Source organism: Lagopus muta, chromosome W, assembly GCF_023343835.1.
Source record: "Lagopus muta isolate bLagMut1 chromosome W, bLagMut1 primary, whole genome shotgun sequence".
NCBI classification, from domain to species: Eukaryota; Metazoa; Chordata; class Aves; order Galliformes; family Phasianidae; genus Lagopus; species Lagopus muta.
The window spans coordinates 6,492,007-6,505,744 of NC_064471.1; the positions used below are offsets into that span (position 1 = coordinate 6,492,007).

The 13,738-nt window shown below is 41.8% G+C and overlaps 2 protein-coding genes across 8 annotated transcripts in view; one reads left to right on the plus strand and one right to left on the minus strand.

Moving 5' to 3' along the window:
• Positions 1-13,738, plus strand: part of LOC125686462 (uncharacterized) — a 221,273-nt gene that overhangs the window by 175,433 nt on the left and 32,102 nt on the right. The window lies entirely within an intron of this gene.
• The window catches only part of LOC125686461 (mesoderm induction early response protein 3-like), a 296,480-nt gene that overhangs the window by 4,831 nt on the left and 277,911 nt on the right, over positions 1-13,738 (minus strand). For 4 of the 6 annotated variants that reach the window (XM_048930448.1, XM_048930450.1, XM_048930452.1 and 1 more), the window contains 3 exons: positions 5,368-5,495; positions 5,039-5,184; positions 1,546-4,958 (listed from right to left, as the gene is read on the minus strand). In XM_048930448.1, the coding sequence (XP_048786405.1) occupies positions 4,501-4,958; positions 5,039-5,184; positions 5,368-5,495 (732 nt within the window). In that variant the 3' untranslated portion in view covers positions 1,546-4,500. Of the gene's footprint in view, positions 1-1,545; positions 4,959-5,038; positions 5,185-5,367; positions 5,496-13,738 lie in introns of those variants that run through there. The other 2 variants (XR_007373804.1, XM_048930447.1) reach the window with 2 other exon arrangements.

The window sequence follows — 13,738 nt, forward strand, 5'->3', positions numbered from 1 at the left end:
GGAAAAATAACATTGCAACCTGCATTGTAGATCTACTGTAATACTCACAAACAGTTCTATTCTAACATGAAATCTGACTAGTGTGTGTTATCTCAACCCTTAGCCCTACACTGGGGGCCAAAAGGACTGTTGTGGTTTAACACTGCAAGTAACTAAGCACTACACAGCTGTTCACTCACCCTCCCCACCACCCCCAAGTAAAAGAAAAAGATGCAATAACATATCCCCAGTGCAATTACCCACCACCTGCCAATCAATACCCAGCTAACAATGCAACTGTTTGCTGATCAACACCCCCACTAGCACAATGTCTCACTGCTCAATAACAGATGGCCCAGATAATCCACAAGCAGCAGCCCCATCCCCAGGTCAGCTTTATAACCTTCCTCATGATGTCACATGGTATAGAATAACCCCTTGCCTAATTCATGCCAGTTGTTCCATCTCTGCCCTGCTTCATAGAATCACCACGGTTGGAAAAGACCTAAAAGCTCATCCAGTCCAACCGTTCACCTATTCCCAATAGCTCCCACTAAACCATGTCCCTCAACACAACATCCAGCCTTTCCTTGAACACCCCCAGGCTCGGTGACTCCACCACCTCCCTGGGCAGGCCATTCCAGTGCCTGACCACCCTTTCTGAAAAGTAATACTTCCTCATGTCCAGCCTGAATCTCCCCTGGTGTAGCTTGAAACCATTCCCCCTGGTCCTATCACTAATGACACGAGAGAAGAGGCCGACCCCCAGCTCACTACAACCTCCCTTCAGGAAGTTATAGAGAGCAATGAGGTCTCCCCTGAGCCTCCTCTTCTCCAGGCTGAACATTCCCAGCTCCTTCAGCCTCTCCTCATATGGCCTGTGTTCCAGACCCCTCACCAGCTTTGTTGCCCTCCTTTGAACACGCTCCAGGGCTTCAATGTCTTTCTTGCAGTGAGGGGCCCAAAACTGGACACAGTACTCCAGGTGCGGCCTCACTAGTGCTGAGTACAGGGGAACAATCACCTCTCTGCTCCTGCTTGCAACACTGTTTCTGATGCAAGCCAGGATGCCATTGGCCTTCTTGGCCACCTGGGCACACTGTCGGCTCATGTTCAGCCGAGCATCAATCAATACCCCCAGGTCCATTTCCTCTACGCAGTCCTCCAGCCACACCGCCCCAAGCCTGTAGCGTCGCCTAGGGTTGTTGTAGCCGAAGTGCAGGACCCGGCATTTGGCCTTGTTGAAACTCATCCCATTGGCTTCAGCCCAGCTCTCCAGCCTGTCCAGATCCCTCTGTATGGCCTCGCTACCCCCAGGCAGATCCACACTTCCAGCCAATTTGGTGTCACCTGCAAATTTACTGAGGGTGCACTCAATGCCCACATCGAGGTCATCAATAAAGATATTGAAGAGGACAGGCCCCAGCGCCGACCCCTGGGGAACACCACTCACGACCGGTCGCCAGCTGGATTTGACTCCATTCACCACCACTCTCTGTGCCCGGCCCTCCAGCCAGCTCCTTACCCAGCCAAGAGTGTACCCATCCAAGCCTTGGGCTGCCAGCTTCTGCCGGAGAATGCTGTGGGAGACAGTGTCAAAGGCTTTGCTGAAGTCTAGGTAGATCACATCAACAGCCTTTCCCTCATCCACCAGATGGGTCACTAGATCATAGAAGGAGATCAGGTTGGTCAAACAGGACCTGCCCTTCACGAACCCATGCTGGCTAGGCCTGCCATAAAGGTAGTGGCTCTTTCCTACCAAGCAGCCTGGCATGGCCCTGGGTGGGCTCCCATCATTCAGCAACAACCAAGACATCAGTGTGCTATTAACACTGTCTCAACTGAAACCAAGACATCAAGCATGCACATAAGTGTTACTATACATAGAGCTAGTCAGTAAACAGTGAGATAGATAACTATAAAGACATGAAAAGATACCTATAAACTTTATATAACTATAAAGATATGCCACATTTACAAGATCTTGCAAATTATTGCCTCACTTTCCACAAGGAATTAAAAGTAAACAATACCAGCTAGCTAGCCAACCAACAGGATCATCATTTAAAACCTATTTGACAAGCCAGAACTCTTTTTTCTCTCATGATTTCCTGAGTTTTAGTCAAAAGTCTTTATTAAATAACTAAAGCGTTCATTCAAACTTGCTGACAACCCAAACCTTAGCCAAGTCAGTCTACATTAAAATCCAAGCACAGCATAGGTGAACTTAATATATTACTATATCAGCTAATGAGAATGGACATATTCAGGTAAGCACAACTGGTCTAAGCCATCTTTGTATGATGATTTTTTTTTTTTATACATACCAGCCACTCAGTGTAAGTTCACAGTGAATTTTGAACATATAACAATGAAGGATTATGGCCAGTATTTCTTACAAAGTTACATAAAAATTGTTGATACATAAACAAAAGAAACCAGGTACAAAGTTCAGCACAAAACAGCAATGAGAAGCTGACATCTTGACTAATAACATCAGACTACAGAGGGCCAAGGCTACCCATTATTTACTGTGTAAATATTAGAATTACTTATTTCAGATGCATAAGCTAAAAACTGACAATAAAATTATCTCTACTTTTGTGCACTGTGCAAAACTAATTCAGTTTTAATATGGTAATGCACTACTGCATAAACACTTAAAATCTTCATTACAATGCTATAAAGAAAATCTATATTCTCCATCTAAAACTCAATGTCAATGCAGTTCATAGTATGCATAATAAATATCGTCTTCCCTTTTAATGTTGAGTCACTACTTCCTAATTACTCAACGAGACCTTGAAGTAATTATACAAATATTAGCAAAGCAAATTTAATCACTTGAATAATAAAAACAAATTAGTGACAATTAAACATAACACAAGCAGTGGGGAAAAAAAAAAAAAAAAAACATTATGAAGAAAAAGCAGTTAATTTTACTGAAGTAAGGTTCAGATTATCAGTTAAGTAACTTTTAAGTTGTATGCTACAACACATTACAAGCCAATACCATGTCCAGTTCAACTCTCCCACAAGACTTAGAACAAGCATTTGCAAGATAAGTTTTTAGGATAGCTAACTTGCACTCAGTGTTCAAAATAAAAGTTTACTAAGATAGTTAGCTTCTAAGAAGTGTTTCTATTTGACCTTTTCCTATTTCACCAAGGTAGCAAAGTGCTGTTTTTCAGCCAATGACTTTGCCAAAACAAATAAACACAATCCACACTGAGTAGAAGGTTTTAAATACAAGGTTCCACTATTTTGATATAAACTAGGTACACTTCCAAAACCACGATGCTTTCAACTGTAGCACTCCTAAGAATTTAAGATGTCTTCCAAATCATAGACTATTCAGTGGTAAGTCCTTAACCGTGCAGACTGTAGCTTTACACATCAGCCATCTTTGGAAAGTTACATTACACAATTATATTACTCTTTAAAGCTGTAGACAAAAGCCAGAAAAATACAACACCCTAAAATGACTCAGCTTAAGCCAACATTCTGCTCATAAAGAAGCAAAAATGCAGAATGACAAGTTCTTGGCAATACCGGGCAAAATATTCACAAGTAGACCAAAAACAATGTACAAAAGCAATACCAGAACTCACCCAACAGGAAAGAGAAACCCCTAACCACACAGCATTCCTTCACAAAAAACAACTTAAGCCTAACTGGTGCTGGCCCTTATATAAGCCAAGAGTGGCTCCATCCTAGGTCCACCCTTTCTGGTCACATGGGGAGCACGGGTGCAAACAATTTGCCTGTGCTCCCTAGGTCACCAGGTGCTCAATCACCAGTTCAAGCCCTGACCTAACAGTTCCCCTACAGTCAGTAAGTTTTAAGTATGCAGACACCTCTAGTAGTATCATTGCTTGTATAAGGTAGCGATGGCCTATAATTTTGTAACAGCATCCAAACATACATCTTTGTACTTTACTGGTGTTAAGTCCCTTGTGCTAGCTTCCACCAAGATGAAGTTGCTGTTTTGTAAATTGAAGTGCTCTAGTTTAGTATCACATGAGAGAAGGTTTCATTTAAAAATCATCCTTGTGTGTTTGTGCAGCATAAATTAAAGAAAGCAATCCCTCCCTTTATAAGAAAAAAATGCTACGTTGTGCAGGGGTCAGGATTAGTACCTGTAAGCACTGTTATTCCACTGCATTCATCACAGCAAAAGTAACTTATACTAAAAAGCCACTTCAACCAGTTCAGAACTTCTGTGCTGTTTTTGAAATGGTGGCTTCTGTCCACAGGCTTTAAAAAAAAATTGGAACAGAGCTTCAAACTGTACCACAGAATTGTTTTAGTCTCAAACTCTGTCAAACGTTGTATGACATTTCCTCATTTATGGACTGAAAAAAGAAATTACTCTTGATAAATCAAGATATAGCTCTATACATACAAAGACATCACTGATGTCATAAAGTTCATATTTCCAGTGAAAGACTAAGCAAACCTGATAGTTCTCATCAAGTTTACTACTACAGCATAAAGTACCCACTGTTTCATTTTCAACAGTCATTCTGAGTGAAGGGCAGTATGTTGGTGTAGAGCGTGGGTGTTGATAAAACCATTTGTGTCATTTGTAGATAGACTGCTGAAGTCAGCCACTGAAACAGCCATTTTGGCAGTTGTAATATGATGTGTGTGGTTCTCAAAGTCCACACCAAGGTTATTTACAGAGACATCATTCATGAAAGATTCTGGGACAGCAATTCCCATTTTCAGTCTCTTTGCAGATCTTTCCGTCTCCTCACTGCACATATTCATTGAGTTTAGCTCTGAATGATAAAAGCCAGTCTCAAATAAATTAAAACAATCACTTTCACCACTGCTAGGCAAGTTGAGCAATTCTTCTGTTCCAACAGGCACATGATTAACTGCTGCTTGGGATAAACTGTCCATAGGTGAAAAGGCATCATCCAGGCAGTTCACATCTGAAGTGTGGCAGACTGCATTTACACTATTTGTCAGTGCTGTAAAAAACAGATGAACACAAAAATAAATGAAATAGTTTATGTAGTCACAACAGAAAGATATTTTCCCCTTGATTTACCTGTCAACTCATTGGCAGTGATAGAGTTCAGAATGCTTAGCTGTTGATCAGGAATGGTTTCTGTTCGATTATTAGATGTCAAGGCTGAAGAATGCACTGCTCCACCAAGGGCTTCTGCTTCATCTACCAAATGATCCATGTAATCCCTAAAAGAATATTACACTCATAATGGATTATTTAATATTAAACCAAGGCCTAAAATGATTTAATTTCAGTTGTCATAGCCACTGCAGCATTACACTGCAATTATATGAGGGAAAAAGAAATAAATAAAAATCTTCCACATTTAGGATTTGCACGAGAAAACATTCTGAGAACATTTTACTTACGTAACTCCTGGATGATGGTTATATCTCTTTTTTCCAAATCTTGTTTGCTGAGCAAAGTAATCATAACGTTCTGACTTTTTCCACATGTAATAGAAAGCCACACACTCAGCAACTGTTCTGGTTTTCACCTAAAAAAAGACAAGAAGAATTGACAAATTAGTATAAAGGGTCATGTTTTGGCATCTCCTCAATTCCTATATCTCTGGAATATTGTTACCTCCGCTATTCTAGTAACCTGGAACAAACTAATTAAATGAAGAGATTTTAAAGAACTCTACAGTTTCAAATAACTGTTACGTGTTCCACACTGCTGTGCTGATTTTTATTTTATTTTAAATAAATTGAAATTATATTTATCTGAAACATTTTAGTTCATAATATAAACAACATTTTTTTTTTTAACTGTAAAACAGATTCTTAGAATGAAAAAAGCTCAACAGATCAATGACCTATGAGAAGTGAAGCAGAAAAGACTTGAGGCACTTTTAATCCTTTTGGAAAAGTCAGAAACTGCTGAGACTTTTACAACACATACACAACAGTAAGTGTTTAAACAAAAGAATAAAATTGTCATCTTCAAGGCATTTAGGACTCAAACAACTCCTTCTGATCTATGTTAACTGTTAATCTTTTTCCTCCAAACAGCCATTATGATGCAAAATCAGATTCTTAAAGAAAACGTTATTTCTACCTATATTCCTATAAAATGCATCAATTTTTAGATGCAGAAACATTTCATATCATCAGCCCACAGTTCCTCTCTCCCCCTTACTCCCTTACTCCCCCAAAGTGCCCCTAAACAACAGATACAAAGTTCTGGGGGGTGGAAAAAATAGAGGACGGGGTAATGGTTCAGACCCAGAAACAGACAACCACATTATCAGTCCAATTAATGACCAAAGTCAGAACCAGTGCCATTGAAAAAAGGTGAACAGCGTTAATCAGAGACTCCTCACTAAGAGACACTAAGGCACTCATTTACCACACGGATAATCTCTCTGAAGAGATGTATGGGGCTGCTGAATCACGGCCTGAACCTCTGATTAATCACCTGAGGGGAGCAATAAAACAGCCACAGGAGCACAAGTGAAGGCAATTCTCCTGTACTGCAGGAAGGGGGGGAGCCTGGCTCTACCTCTCCTAGACCTATTTAAGAGCTGACTACCAGTGGGGAAAGATCTCTTTTAGAGATCTGCTCTGCTGGGGTTTACCTGGTGAGCCCAGGATAGGGTGAGTGTTCTTTCTTATTCTTGTATAATAATTGCATCAGCCAAACTCAGGGGTATACTATATCATCTGTATATTCATTGGTTGTACAATTGGTGAGCCAGGCAGATCAAATATACTTCATGTTATGGCTTTTTTTGTGGAATTTCTATAAGTGTGTCAGAGGGAGAATATCATTCTCCTAGATAAAATAACCTCTGGACAGATCCCAAGGTTTCTGGGATCTCCTTATCACCAACTAGTGGCCATAGTTGAGAAATGAGGTCTCCTGTATACTGTGGGCCTTATTTCCCTATTCTGCATGGTAGTACGCTTTCAAGGATTAGACAGAGGCATTCTAATTACAAAAGAAAGGCAGTTAGCTGCATCCACAGTGGCATAGCCACTGTTAAATGTCTTAAATCAAGCTGAGATAAGATTGGACACCTTAGTAAGTGAAAATCAGCTATTAAAAGTACCTATTGAGCTGGGACAGGTTCTCAATGTATTAACAGGGAAGGAAAAAAAAAAAAACTTTTACAGTCCCTAGGTCAGGTCTATAGTATGTCAATAGATAATAACCATACCTCTGAAGTAATGGACCTGGTTAAATAAGAAAACAAAAACTCTAAGTCAGATTTAGAGGTTATACTTATGGTGGATTCCTTGGAACTCCATCCTATTATAACTCAAAAGACAAAAAAAGTACAAAATAGACCAGCAGAGGTGCCCTTTGACCAATGGCCCCCTACTGAAATACATTTACATGTAACAGCTAGGCCATATACACCAACAGAATTAATGGATATGGTGCAGTGATTTTGGCAGAGGCCAAGAGAGAGTGTACCTGCATGGTTACTTAGATTATGGGATTGAGGGTCAGAAAGTGTCATGGTTAATGGGGCAGAAGTATCAAAGCTGGCCAACCTGCTGTCAGGTGGAGGCTGTAGGCTGCTGTCCAGTATAGCAATGAGAGCCATTCAATAATAGACTGGCTAATGGCAACATGCTGCATGGTTTGGCTGAACAAATCAGATATTCCATTAAACACAGGATTATGGTCCTCTATGGAGGACCTTCAAAATTATATCACTTCTCTCATGCCTAATTCACAAATATATGAGGACTCGTTTGATAGCATAGATATGGCTAAGTTTTTGGCAGGTATGTGAGATTCAATGTTACAGTAGGCCCCTTTTTACCTAAATGGGACCTTAGTTTCTATATTAAAACCTCTGGCGGTTTTGGAGGCTGTGAGTCAACAGGTTGCCCAGTTAGTAGTTGATCTGGGGGAGGCAGTCTGCGCACTGGGCACAATCTCTGTGTAGTAGAAGCAGAGGTGTTTCCAGTACTTAAAACCAAGAGGCCACCTGTGCAGAAATCTCAGTCGGGGCCTGTAAGGGTCTCACAAAAACAAATGCTTAATGATTTAATTTGGGCTGGGGTCTGTGGGAATGAAATGTTGTTTTTGCATTAGAATTGTATAATACTATTTTATATTATATGATCTCCGCTATCATAGTTCTTTTTGGGAGCCCTTCTACTTAACTAGGGGAAGATCTCTGATAAGTTTACGTCACGTATCCTCTAGACGAGCCTTCCCAGGAACGCACACTCTGTATATAGGTGTATATATGTATATTTTGTCATACACACTGCAAGAATATCCTGTATGAGAGCAAACCAGAGAAGAAGCCATGGCATGCCCGAGGAAGCGCCTGAAGAGACATTGGGAAGGCCTGACATCATCCCCCAAATGCTCTTTGTTTAATGATGACTTTAAAGAAAATCACCATATCAATAGGACAAGGAGAGCACTGAGACATCTTGGAAACATCAGGATGACTACTGACTGGGGAAATGCAGTTGCTGCTACAAAAAGTGGAATTGTGGAGAAGGAGGAAAAAAAAAAAAATGGCGAAAAGGTTAAGGAAAGCAGTGAGTTTGGGATATTAGACTTGAGCCGGCATGAGAACACATCCCCACCCCCCCACACCACAGCTTGTAAGAACTTGGAGTGGGAGAAAGAGCTGGGGGCAGGAGCCTTCGGCTGTAACTGTGGAGGGTGTATTACTTGTGAACGGGGATGGTACGGGACATTGGAAGTGAGAATAGCTGTCATCTGCAGAGAGCTGGGGATACCCGATATCCCAGTGTGAGCTCTGGAAGCCTGGGGAGAGGAGGGGGTGAAACTGAAATGCTGGGCTATCCTTACCACAGTTGTTGCCTTTGGCTCTCCTTAATACCAGAACAAAACCTAGAACCAAAGAGGATTAAGTCCTTTCAAAATACTGTACAAAAGGTCTTATGTTGTACAAACAGGGATCTCTACCCAAGTAGGGAGCGAAATACTAACTGAGCATGTGATAAGTCTACACGAATAGCTTTGAGAAAAAGAGAAACTGGTTCTAGGAACTAGTGCTGCTAACATCCCACACAACAGTAAAAACATTGTGGATACATAATACTGGAGTTAAGAAGGTCCCTCGAACACAATGAGAACTGAAATCAGCTGGACCCTTAAAACTCTGAATCCAAAGACAGAAATGTGGGCTCTTGTAATTGTTAGAAATGTTGTTTTGATGAGTGCAGCATTTGATGTAAATACTTATGTATCTCTTGTGACAAACACCATTGCCTATCAGTATTGTTTGGTATGTGGGCACGCTAAGGATTTAAACTTTTCTTGTCCCTGATGAATTTAAGGCGAGAAATCAAACTGTTGCAGGGTTTGAGTCACTGTCCTGGTGGGTGATGATCAACAAGAATGTAGATTGGATTAACTACATCTGTTATAATTAATGGAGATTTACAAATTACACAAAGAGTGCAATAAAGGGAATTGCAGGACAGTTATGTGCCACAAGTAGGGTGGCCTGAGAAAATAGGATCTCCTAAGATATGATAAAAGAGTGTATATGTAATGCTGGCTACCCGTTGTTGCACCTTCATCCCAATAACACAGCTCTGGATGACATAATAATGAAGGCATTGCAAGGGCTTGGTCAATGAAGTAGCAGAAAAATCAGGAATAGATGCTTCTGTCACTGGATGGTTGGAGTCCTGGTTTGGTGAATGGAAAGGGGTGACTGTATCCACATTCACTTCTTTGATAGTAGCAGCAGGAGTCTTGATGGCCACTGGTTGCTGTGTTATCCCCTTTGTGAGGGGACTAGTAGGGTGATTGATAGAGCACTATTGAAGCAAGCACTAATGGAGCTATCACATTTGGATAAAATTATGGTATTAGAGGAGATGGGAGATAAAGAAAGTGAAGACGAGGGAGATGTCTATAAAAGTGAATCTGGGAAAAAAAAAAAACGGAATTGCAGGTATCAACAATGGATAAAAAATAAAAAGGGGGGAATTGTGGGAATCAAATGTTGTTTCTGCATTATGTGGGAATCAAATGTTGTTTCTGCATTAGAATTGTATAATATTATTTTTATTTTATGATCTCTGCTATCATAGTTCTTTTTGGGTGTCCCTCTACTGAACTAGGGGAAGATCTCTGATAAGTTTACATCACTTATTGTATAGACGAACCTTCCCAGGAACGCACACTCTGTATATAAGTGTATATATGTATATTTTGTCATACACACTGCAAGAATATCCTGCACGAGAGCAAACCAGAGAAGAAGCCATGGCATGCCCGAGGAAGCGCCTGAAGAGACATTGGGAAGGCCTGACATCATCCCCCCAGTGCTCTTTGTTTAACGATAATGACTTGAAAGAAAATCACCATATCAATAGGACAAGGAGAGCACTGAGACATCTTGGAAACAACAGGATGACTACTGACTGGCACCAGGTAACAAATTAACAAGTAAATAGCAAATGTAAACCTTCTGATAAGATTGTGAACCTGCAGTACCCAGCCATTGGGGAAACGGGAGGGGGGTGGCAAGGGGGAGAAAACAAGGTATAAAGGCTGTCATGTTGTGTCCATAGGCACGCTCCTACTTGCGGGACGCCCGCCATTGCAATCGTGAATAAATTCTGCTTTTATCAGAGATACTGTCCTGGCGAAATTACTTGGGTATTTCCAACAATTTGGGGGCTCGTCCGGGATTATTATCGCCTCTTTAGGAGTTTCCCTACTGCCCTGCATAGGATAGGTGTACCCCGCTGATTTCAGCGGTCTTGTCTGGGTGGTGAGGTGACTCCTTGGTACGGCTGATTAAAAAACCGAGACTGTTTCATAAAGGACGGGCTGTATGAAAGCCTAGGGGCAGGTAGGCACGGGTTTTGGCATTTGCGACCCGGTAACTTCGTGCACGGACCGAGGTAAGGGGATTTAACACTTTCCTTGGGGTCGGTTGAGACTCTTGAGTGTGTGTGACTGAGATGCGCTGTCAGTGCGAAGCGAGTGCTGAGTCCCAACCTGCGGTTCTGTTGTCCCGCGAGGGGCACAGCCAGGGACGGACGGAGCGGCTGTGTTGGTGAAAGGAAGAGTCTCGGGAGGGAACTGTTGGTGTGCGGTACCCTGTGCACTTGACGAAGTGCCAGCAGTACACCCCTATTAATCCGAGATAGGAGTATAGTACTCCTGAGGGATTGGGCCCAAAATCTGAGAATCAGAGTGTGGTAACCTGTGAGCTGGGGAGTTCACAGTCGCATTCTGGAGGGATGGGTAATAGGAGTTCCTGAGAGCAGGGGAAAAAGGTCCCCGGAATGGTGCCTAGAGAGAGCCAGCCCCTTGGGAGAAGTGTTTCAAAATTGGAAAATAATCCCAAAACTAGGAAAAGAACAGGGAAAAGATGTTTAAATACTGCATATAGTAGCGAGCCACTACAGGGAAAATCATTATTTTGACCAAAATAAGAGTCTGACGAAAATTGGGCCTATCAGACTTTGTATTTATATGTCAACAGTAAGACTCCTTTTCTGAAACAGAATTGGCTTAGGTCGCTTAATGGGTGCAAGAAGTAAAGAAATGTTCCTCGCGAGGAGTCCAAGTTCAAAGGAAATAGGAAAGAGAAGCAGAAAGATCATAAATGGGATCCCTTAGATAACTTCCCCCCCTTTTAGTCTCGAAAGCAATGCAATTTCTAAAGCAGCGGTGACCTCTCCAGAGGAGGAAAGTGGTTGCTGCTGATCTGTGCAGGTCCTGGAGAGAGGATGCGCTCTCGATTACTGAGGGAGTTGGAGTAATGCGAATGGGACCTGGAGAGTTTTCTCTAATACTAACCTTACTAATACTGCACTTTATCCTCTTAAGGCAGTCTTAGGTCAAATGGAAATAGGGTATGGTAATGCCTGCTGTTTTTACTAGAAGAGAAGTTAGGAGTTTCAAGAAGAATTCCTGAACTGAGGATCCTATAAGTGTAGCAGAACAATTAGATCAATTTCTAGGGCCCAATTTTTATATGTTGATTATTGGAGAAGGAGGTTGGCAGCTATGCAAGTGTGGGAAATGAACACAGAGGGAAGGTTGGGCTCTGGAGGGAGGCAGAGAGAGGAAGGATCCTGAGGATAAATTGTACTGATTATTGTAACTGTCTTTGTGATTGTTAAATGTTTATGTTGTGAAAGTGTTCTGTTGTGTCGTGTACGTGGCTGTTATGGAACAAGGGGTGTCTAAAGTGATACGGAAGACCCCTTGGGTTGTATTTTGGCTCACTGGAGAAACATTGTTGGTGAGCCAAAGGGAATATTGAATAAGAAACCAGGAACGTAAATGGAATAATGGGACCAGTTTTATAATTGAGTACCCTAATCATGAGACCAAGTGCTGGGTGTTTGTGGAAGTTGAGGAATTGTGTTTGATTTGTGGATTTTGAAGGCACTGGGAGAAACTGTCTTAATGGTATGGGGAAATGCAGTTGTTAATGGTATGTGGAAATTATGTGGAAATGCAGTCTTTAGTGGTATGCGGAAATGCAGTTTTTAATGGTATGTGGAATTGCAGTTGAGGGTACAAATAGTGGAATTGTGGAAAAACAAACAAAAAAAAATGGCAAAAAAGGTGACGGAAAACAGTGAGTTTGGGATATAGATACAGTTTGGGATATTAGAGTTGGGCAGGCACGGGAACACATCCCCGCACCCCCCCCCCCCCCCCCCCCACTGCGGCTTGTAAGAACAACTTGGAGTGGGAGAAAGAACTGGGGGCCAGAGCCTCCCGCTGTGATGTGAAGGGTGCAGTGCTTGTGAATGGGGATGGGACGGACATTGGAAGTGAGAATAGCCGGCATCTGCAGAGAGCTGTGGAAACCCGATATCCCAGTGTGAGCACTGGAAGCCTGGGGAGAGGAGGGAGTGAAACTGAAATATAATGTTAGTAATGTCTGTGATGATGAGAGTTTGGAAAGTGAAAAGGGTTTGGGAAAAACAAACTGAGGAAGGCAAAGTTGAGCAAGGTGTAGCAGGGATGTCCTTAACTAGAAGAAGAGGTAAGGGGAGCCTGGAAGGACTCAGGGAGAGTTTTCAGGGTGATGATCAACAAGAATGTAGATTGGATTAACTACATCTGTTATAATCAATGGAGATTTACAAATTATACAAAGAGTGCAATAAAGAGAATTGCAGGACAGTTACATGCCACAAGTAGGGTGGCCTGAGAAAATAGTATCTCCTAAGATGCGATAAAAGAATGTATATGTAACGCTGGGTACCGGCTGTTGCACCTTCATCCCAATAACACAGCTCTGGATGACATAATAACGAAGGCATTGCAAGGGCTTGGTACCACCCTTGACAATGAAGTGGCAGAAAAATCAGGAATAGATACTTCTGTCACTGGATGACTTCAAAGAAAATCAATAGGACAAGGAGAACACCAAGACATCTTGGAAACAACAGGATGACTACTGACTGACAACAGATAACAAATAAATTAACAAGTAAATGGCAAATGTAAACCTGATAAGATTGTGAACCTGGATTACCCAGCCAGTGGGGAAACGGGAGGGGGGGGGCAAGGGGGCAAAAACAGGGTGTAAAGGCTGTCATGTTGCGCTCCTGCCTGCGGGACGCCTGCCATTGCAATCACGAATAAAATCTACTTTTATCAGAGATACCGTCCTGACAAAAACTACTTGTATATTTCCAACAAAATCTAGTAGTTGAAAATAAGGAATGAAATCAAAAAAGTACGTCAGGTAGTATAATGCTATAAATCAACAGAAAGCACAACAATAATAGCAGAGTAACAAAGTCA